The 9,272-nt window shown below is 39.3% G+C and overlaps 1 protein-coding gene across 1 annotated transcript; it reads left to right on the forward strand.

The window, feature by feature from the left end:
• Positions 1–431: 431 nt before the first annotated feature.
• On the forward strand, positions 432–8,619 carry Odaph (odontogenesis associated phosphoprotein). The gene is made up of 3 exons (XM_027939753.3): positions 432–516; positions 1,023–1,233; positions 8,188–8,619. The coding sequence occupies exons 2-3, from the start codon at positions 1,167–1,169 to the stop codon at positions 8,541–8,543; spliced, it is 423 nt and encodes a 140-aa protein (XP_027795554.3). The 5' UTR covers positions 432–516; positions 1,023–1,166; the 3' UTR covers positions 8,544–8,619.
• The last annotated feature ends 653 nt before the right edge of the window (positions 8,620–9,272 follow it).

Consider the following 9,272-nt stretch of genomic DNA (forward strand, 5'->3'; position numbering starts at 1 on the left):
CCCAAAGGCCCATGTGTTAAAGATTTGGTCACCAGACTATGGCACTCTTGGAAGGTGGTAGAACTTTGGGGGAAGATAGTAATAGAAGAATGATCACTGAGGGATGCAAGTGATATGCTAGAACCCCGGCCCTCTTTCTCTCCCTCTTTGCTTCCCCTATATCTTGTGGTGACCAGTTTTGCTCCATCACACACTTCCTGCCTCACCCCAGGCCCAAAGCAATGGAGCCAACTAACTTGGACCTGAACTTCCAAAACTGTGAACCAAAATAAACTTCTGCTTCTTATAAGTTGATTCTCAGGTATTTTGTTACAGCAACGAAAACTGACAGAATTGCAAACCTCACTTTACAGATCAGGCACCTAAGGCCTCAGGGACTCACCGCTGCAACTCCACTAGTAAGAAAAGGAGTCAAGATTGGAGTTTTTCTAACTCTGAAGTCCAGATTCTTAATCAGTTGTGAGCACCACCTCCCATTCCCCCATCAGCTGACAGTCTTCTCAGGAAATCAACCAGGTATAGATATACCATGTCCATCTTGTAGGCATTTTGGTGAATTAGAGGGAAACCTGAAAGGACAGCTTACTAAGTTATGCTCCCAGGTTTCCATGTTATTTAAACAGAGACTGTGATGGAGACAAAGGAAGATAGATAGTTTTCTGACTATGCTTCCCTTGCATCCTGGACAAAAGCAGAGAAGGATCATAAACTCTGGTCAGAAACAAGAAGAGCTTCTTAACACCCCGATCCCACTGGGTCAGGAAGCCCCAGGACAGTGCCCTCCGCCCTCAGTCAGCTCCAGAGTGGGAAGCAGTGCTGAGCATTGCCTAGACAGCTCCCTTCTCCTGCAGAGGAAGACTCATACACACGGATAAAGAGAAGGCACCACCATGGGAGTAGATTTGAGGGATTAAAAGGATAGCAAGGATGTGGTTGTCCAAAATCAAGGCATGATGAATGATGCTTGGCTGTCATAACAAGACACTTCTAGTTGATACATACTGTCTGGTATGTCCTTACAGATTTGTTGCCCTCACACCACAGGCCCAGATAGCTGTGGTCTACTAAGCAAATGCAAATTACCTGAATCAGGCTGCTGGTGACTCACCAACTCCCATTTAAAGCAACATTGGGGTTGGAGGCAGTGAGAGCTCAAGGTAGAAACCATGGCTCACAGACCCTGCTTCTCCTCCTGGTCATTGGTCTGCTGGTTGGTAGTAGCTGTGGCAGAAGGTAAGGGTTTTGGTTTTATTCTCCTGTGGGCCCATTAATTAATAAGCCATCTGAAAAGATAAAACTGGCTCTGTGATTACACATTCCCATAAGCTGAAAATGTTTATATCTGCTTCCATCAGCCTGTGTGCTTAAAGAGAATGATATATATTATCATCTGAAGACGTGGATCCTAATCTCAGCTCTAGCTCTGTGACTTTGATACTCGAAATCTCTCTGAGCATCAGACTCCTATGTGAATTGACTGTCTTAATAACATGCATTGCTATGGGGGTTGAAAGGACCAGGTGAGCTTGTATGTGAAAAGCTCTTCACACTAAAAACTGCACAAGCACTCATTATTGTCATGAAGCTAACAATTTCTACCTTGAATTGCAGTGCTGTCCTCTTCTCTCCATCTCTAGCTGTGCAGTAATTTGTACAAGGCTGGTGTTCAGTCTCTGTTAATTGCTTTAATTAATCATATCTAGTGATCTGTGTCTTGGTGCTCTTGAGGTGAATACAAGTTTTAGGATCATTTGAGATTAATTTCTCCACTGTTTCAATTCTCTCTCTGCACACCAATTCTAAGGCTCAGGTCACCCACTACCAAATCTCCAGGTGACCTGAGCCTTAGAATTGGTGTGTACACACACCCGTAGGGAAGGAGAGAGAAGAAAGAAAAAGGGGAAAGGAAGGAGGAAGAGATCCTGGAGGCCCTAAATTTAGCATTTTTTTCCCCACATTCAGTTCATCGTAGTTGCTGTTCAGGGAGGAGAAAATGGAGTCAAGCAGAGCGCTTCACCCCCTCCTGTGCCCTAGTCTGGGGATCTCTGCTGGGGCTCAGCCAAACCCTACTCATCCCTCAACAACATCCTTGCTCATGACAAATTAGACATGGGTATAGCCCTCAGAGCTGGTTGTAGGACACCCAGAGATTCCCTTACCAATCTCTGCACAAACGCAGCCCATCAGAAGACATAGATTATAAATATCACTTGCTCCCAATCCCCAAGGCAAAGTCCCAGTTATTACTTACTAAAAGTAATATGTAAAAGAGGCATTAAAAAACAGATTTAGCTGAGACAGGAGGATCACAAGTTCAAAGCCAGCCTCAGCAAAAGCAAGGTGCTAAGCAATTCAGTGACAGCCTATCTCTAAATAAAATAGAAAATAGGGCTGGGGATGTAACTCAGTGGTCAAGGAACCCTGAGTTGAGTTCAATCCCTGGTACTACCTTCCTGAAAACAAAAAAAAAAGGAAAAAAAACCAGAAGTAGCCACTTACCACCTTCTTTCCAGTTTATGGGTAATTTGTAATCATTGAGACAATTTTGTCACCTTCTCCACTTTTCAGGAGGCTTTGTAAATATGTAAACAACTTATAATGACATTAGAGCTTTTTTTTAGTCATATATAAAAGACAGCAATTCCAGGCACAATGGCCCAGGCCTATAATCCAAATGACTTGGGAGGCTGAGGCAGAGGACAGCAAGTATAAAGCCAGCCTCAGCAATTTAGTGTTTCCAAATAGAATTCAAAAAGGTCTGGGTATGTAGCTAAGTTGCTAGAGTGCTTAGAGAGCATGTGCGAAGCCCTGGGTTCAATCCCCAGTAACACAAAAATAAATAACTAAGTAATAAAATAAAAGATATCAATTGAAACGGGAGATTTGGTTTCTGAATTGGGAAGACCTTCCCATCTAACTTCACTCTATCCCAGCACTGGCTCCTGTTTGTCATTCACTTATACGTATTCAGTGTCTACCAGACAGGGTCACGTGGTGTGGCTCTTCAGACTTATCCTCTTCTCTCTCTCCTCCATGGCAGTGGCTGTGGCTGCTCCCTCTTCCTGATTTCACACCTGTTTATTGAAATTCTGCTTCAAGTCTCAACATTTAAATGCCACCCTAATTTCACCTTCACAAAATCTTTCTTGAGACACATAATTTTAAAATTGCAATCTCTGGGGCTGAGGCCATATAGTTCAGTGGCAGAGCACTTGCCTAGCATGTGTGAGGCACTGGATTCAATCCTCAGGATCACATTAAAAAATACATAAAATAAAGGCATGCTATCCATCTATAACTACAAAAAAACTTTTTTTAAAAAATTGCAATCTCTTTCTCTCTTTCATACTCACACACACATATACCTTTGAATTCTTTTTTTTTCCTTTGAATTCTTAAAGCAATCTGTACATCACTCACATACATTCAGCTTTCCACTCTGCAGAGCAGATCTAGATATCTGCAGCATCACTGCATTTCTTTGGTGCAGGGCTGCGTCCTTACCGTCTCTGTATGTGCACAGCAACTCTCACGGTAACCTGAACACTGTTGAAATGACTTGATTTACAGCACAGAATTGAAAGAGGCCTGTGGAACACCCTTGGGGCTCCAAATTCTATATCTTTAAAATTACAGATTTGACCACAATAGCCAGTCATTTTGTGAATCCACAAAATGAATGGAGCTGCAGTTATCGTGAGAAAATTAAATAAACACAGAACTTATATTTCTTTTAGGTTCAACTCTGAAAGCATATGAGAATTCTTCTAAGAATCCAAGTGCACTGTAATGGAATACTGTATACTTAAACTCCAAGTACAAAGCTTACTTCTCTAAGAACCAGTATAGTTCACTACAAACCAGCTATTGTCTGCCCAAATAACCACAGAGTAGAGGTAATTATAACAAAGATCTTCTCCTCATTACCCTTTTTGAAAAGTGCTGGTTGTTGGTATGCTATGAATTTCATGTCTAGACAATAATAAACCCATTTAAAAGTGATATCCAAATTCCAAGAAATATTTTGATTTTCAAATTATGCTAAAATTTAAATATATCAAATGTTCTGAGACTTGATTTAAACACTGAGTGCCACAAAAATATCAGAGGAAAATTCAGTGTCTGCTCGACAATTCATTGAACTCATCAAGTGTTTTATTGAACACACCTGTAAACCAGGAACTATTCTAGGTGCTAAGGACATTGGCAGTGACTGTGAGTCAACAATTATTTCTTGACTTGGAAGTCCTTTATTTATTTATTTATTGGTACTGGGAATTGAACCCAGAGCACTTATCACTGAACTTACCTCCAACCCTTTTTATTTTGAAACGGGGTGTCACTAAGTTGCTTAAGATCTTGCTAAGTTGCTGAGACTGGACTTGAACTTGCAATCCTCCTGCTTTCACCTCCAGAGTTACTGGAACTACAGATGTGTGCCACCATGCCCAGTGAAGGCCTGTTCTTATTAATCTGTATTCTTTTGTCCTGTCCTTAATGCAGAGATTATCTATGAGATATAACCAGATGGGCCTAAGAAAATGGAGCTCATGCTAATAGAATCTTTTCATAATCTTCAGGATTAATAATAATAGCTAACACTAAATGTATACCATGTGTCAGGCAATACTCTGAACACTTTATACATCTTAGATAAATTCACAAGTTATGAGACAGTAATATTGTTTTCTCCATTTTACAAATAAGGAAAAAAACTCATAGAGGTTAAGGAATATGTCTATAGTCACACTGTTACAAAACTCAGGGAGCCCAAGCTTTTCAACACTATGTTCTCTGCCTCCTGACATGTTTGTAATGTACATCAAATGTCTGACCTACTCTGGTCTCATTACGCTTGGAAAACTCTCATCTTTGTCATTCAGTACTTTGATGGCATGTCATCAAATGCTTATTAATCATCACGCTGTCCCTGAGAGGTAGGAACATGGTAACTTTTCCAATTGTAGAAATAGATTTCTTTTGCTCAGTTCAGTTCTACTGCAGGCATGGGGCTAGGGTTGAGACTGCCGTCTACAAGATATTCACGTAGATATTTCATTGGAACAGGATTACCATTACCACTGAATGGTAATCACACGATTGATGTGTATTATGGGAGTGGATTCACTGGATGCTATGCAAGTAGGTTGCCAGGGACATTCAGCAGCTCCAAGTAGGGAAGTCTTCCCTGATGAGACCAAACTTGGAATTCTAACAAGAAATCCAGGAAAGTAGGGCAGAAAATAGTTCTTTAGGCACCTGGAATCAACTTTTTAGAAGCCCAGGACTATTGATGACTTTTTCCAAAGTAGCTTTGGTGGAGTGGAAGATTCAGAGTCAGATTCCAAAGGATTAAATAGTTATGTAGCATATAGATTTTTCTTTAAAGAGAAGAAATAGGAACCAAAGTTCATGGCAGAGCACCTCAGTTTTCTGTCTGCAATATGAAGCTAAATTATCTACTTAGAAAGGTACAGAGACGACTGGGATTATAGCTCAGTGATAGAGCACTTGCCTAGCATGTGTGAGGCACTGGGTTCAATTCTCAGCACCGCCTATAAACGAGTAAAAGAAAGGTCCATCAACAACTAAAAAAAAAAAAATGTGTAAATAAAAAAAATTTTTAAAGATAAAGGTACAGATAATTCTTCAAATATGAACATTTTGAAGGAGATTTGAGGAGACAGCAAAGATTATGAAGACAGTAGGAACAGTGCAGAACAAGGATAAAGAAAAGAATAATGAACAGAGCTAACTCAGCCAAAGGTAGAATCATGAAAAATATCACTCAGATGTGTGGCCTTCCTTTACTTTGTAAGATGTAATGGGGTCCCAAATCAGTCCCTGTGGTCCCACATTTTAGAATACATGTGCTACCAAGCAGATAATGACTCTGTGTGTAATTTGCTAGAAGAATGCATTTTACATGGTCTTGCCCACATTCTTGGGTGCGTAGTTGGGGCAAGCTTGTTCCTTGATTTTGAATCCTTGGGAATTCCCAGAAGAGAACACTAGATACTACTGGACATCCCACAGCCTATTCAGGTTTCAAGAAATGAGATGGACCCAAGGGGCAGGTATGTTGATTGTTTTACAGCTGGAGTGGTTAATAAATAGCAGAGTTCAAGGCCTAGTTAAGCTTCATTTTATAGCACAATGTCAAAATAGGGATTAATAATGAGGCTGGCATCTCCCCTGCTGACTAGATTCTGGGTAGAAAGTTTTCATGTCACAAAGATTCAAAACTTATCACAAAGAGTAATATGGGGTTTAATCATCTTATGAAGCTCAAAGTGAGTTTGTTAGTCTAATTTCATCACAGGATTACAATTCAATATACTGACTAGGTATGGGGAAAGGGTTGGCATTTTATTCAAGGAATGGATACCCATTCAAGCTAGTTTTAAAAAGAGTAGAGCAAGAGTTCAGTAGTAGAGCATGAGCACATGCAAGACCCTGGTTCACTCCCCAGTACCAAAAAATAAATAAAACAGAGAGAATAGAGTTGGAGGTGGAGTGATCATTATAAGGATATCTTCAAGAACCTTAAGTATAGTCAGCTGAGCCTCAGAGGGACCAACCCTGGAAAGTCAAGAACCAAGGCTAGTCCCATCAGCAAGCACTGTTACCATATAGTCTCTTTCTCTCTCTCTCTCTCTCTCTCTCTCTCTCTCTCTCTCTCTCTCTCTCTCTCTCTCTCCCCTTCCCCAGTTCACTACTTCTGTATCCTGGCATCTATGCTTCTCATCATTCATCTGGCCAAAGCCTGACACTCCAGCCCCTGCCTTCCAGTAACAGCTTTCACTATGTCTTTTTTGCTATAATTAATTCTCAAGGGAGGATCCAATTCATCATTGACTAGCCAATAAATTAGTTTAGGGTCTATCCACAATCCAATCAGCCATAGTCAGAAGGTGTGAAAGATGGACCTTTCCAGAGGTTGTAGATAAGACAGTATTTGGAAGGAACTATGGGCACAGGAACTATGTAAGCATATCCACTACAGCCCAGAAACCAGGGAATCTAGTTCTTAAATGCTTCTGCACTCTCAGCTTCCTGTGGTGGTTCATGGTTCCATCACCCATGCCTGGCATTCCTTCCCAGGCCTGTGTGGGTGAGCCTCTGCAGAAGTGAAGAAACTATTCACTACAGGAAAACTTCCTTTTCACTGCCAACTTTGATAGGTGATTTAGTCAAGGGAAGACCTTGAAGCTGGAACTTAACCCAAATTTCTTCTTAAAAATGAATTGCGTCCTGGTCCTCAGCACTCTTTCTTCTGATGCTTATAGATGCCCCTCCCTTCCTAAGGAATGACTTTACTGACTGAGCAGGGAAAAGGAAATTTCAATGTTATTTTTATATTCTTAACATTAAAAAATTTTTTTTCCTCATGAATTTTCTTTTTTTGTTATAATTTACACATAATAAATTCCACAAATCTTAAAGTTACAGCTTATTATATTTTATATATACATACATATATGTGTATGTGTGCAAACATACATCATGTATAGAGATTTATATGTGTGTATGTGAATGCTTACACATCTATATGTATGTGTGTATATGTGTGAGACGTAGATAGCTCCATTTAGAAAACCACCCAGATTGAGATACAGAATATTTTGAGAGTTTGCTGGTTACTCTTTCCACTAAACAATTCCTACTCTAACCCTGAGCTCAATATTATTTGACTCTTTTACCACAGTTTCACTTGCTGTATTCTTTTGCAATATGTATCCTCTTTTGTGTCCAACTTCTTTTGCTTAACATAATGTTCATGAGATTCATCTATATTACTGTGCACATTAGTAGATTTTCCTTTTCCACAATGAGTACTTTTCATTGTATGAATATACACAGTTTATTTAACCTTTCTATTTATGGACACCTGGATTGTTTCCAAGTTTAGGCTATAATGAAAAAGTTTGCTATGAACATCCTTGAACTAGTTTTTTTCTCTGTTTGTTTTTGCAAACTTTTGCAAATAAAAACTTGGGTCAATTCCATAGAGTGGAAATGCTGGATTATAAGGTGTACCCACATTTCATTTTATTGACCTTGTTTCCAACATGCTCCAAGACATCTCTATTTCTTGTTTCTCCCCTGCACCCACATTCAAGGATCTATCTTGCTTCTGCTTCTGTTACCAGGCCTGTTTTCTGACTCCTATTTTCCTCCCTACAGGACAAGAAGAGGTTGTCACCCCACCAGGAGGCTCACAACATATAAACCCTACAGACTGCCAGATCTTCACACTCACCCCTCCACCCACCACGAGGAATCCGACAACAAGGGTCCAGCCCATTACTAGGACACCCAAATATCCCTTCAGTCGTATTACACAAAGAAGGCCTAGAATCTATCCTGGGTTTCAAAACAGACATTTTCTCCCTCCAAGGTGCAACCACCGTTTCCACTTCCAGCCATTTCCCTGGCCACACGGTCGTCTTAATTCTCGTAGATATTTCCTTGGAAGAAATCTCCAGAGTGAAAGTTCATCTGAAGAAAGCAGAGAGAAAAGAGAAGCCAAAATATACTGAAGCAAAAAGAGCCAATGCCTCCAAAAACATGAAAATATTTTTGCTATCTCTTTCAAAACCAAAATTATTGGATTAGAAGATAAAGTAAACTAAATAATATTGACTAGAAATTGTCATCAATGAAGATATTGGATTTGAGTTGTTTTTGTTTGCAAAATAGGACAGTAACTACATCATTATTAACCTACAGGAAATTAATGAAAACAAAATCTTCAAATGGGCTGTTCCAATAATTCCTATTCATACCAAGATTCCAACTGAATTAGACGCCTCTTCTAAATTAGAGTGAAGAGTATTTAAAAAGGGATAATTATGAACCAAATGAAGACATTAAGATCCTCTTTTTTATGTTCATTAGGTGAAGTTTGCAAGGTGCAACAATTGAACTTTAAAAGAAATTATAAAGATTAAAGCAAAAAAAAAAGGTTTGGGGAATCGGACTATAGATAATACTTTATAATCATAAACTGAATTATCTAGCTCAAATAATTATTTTTAACTGAAGTTTCCAAATTTATCTTAATGTTAACTTTTAAGCAAATGATGTGATTCATTTTATAAGTATCTTACTGTTTCTTTTGTTGTCATAATATAAACACTAGTTGAAAAATTTTTCCTCAAACTTTCAACACAGACCCATGCTCAATGCCTTGATTAAAGGAACTCTGCAGACAAAGTTCACTCAGTGATGGAAATTTGTGTTCTCAGGTGCAATTTGAGAAATGAATC

The sequence above is a fragment of the Marmota flaviventris genome, chromosome 7 (genome assembly GCF_047511675.1).
Source record: "Marmota flaviventris isolate mMarFla1 chromosome 7, mMarFla1.hap1, whole genome shotgun sequence".
Lineage (NCBI taxonomy): Eukaryota > Metazoa > Chordata > Mammalia > Rodentia > Sciuridae > Marmota > Marmota flaviventris.

Bases quoted from the DNA above. Each gene is read 5' to 3' on its own strand.
- Odaph (XM_027939753.3), top strand. From the start codon at position 1,167: ATGGCTCACAGACCCTGCTTCTCCTCCTGGTCATTGGTCTGCTGGTTG. The intron at 1,234-8,187 runs GTAAGGGTTTTG...TCCTCCCTACAG, and splicing joins GGTAGTAGCTGTGGCAGAAG to GACAAGAAGAGGTTGTCACC.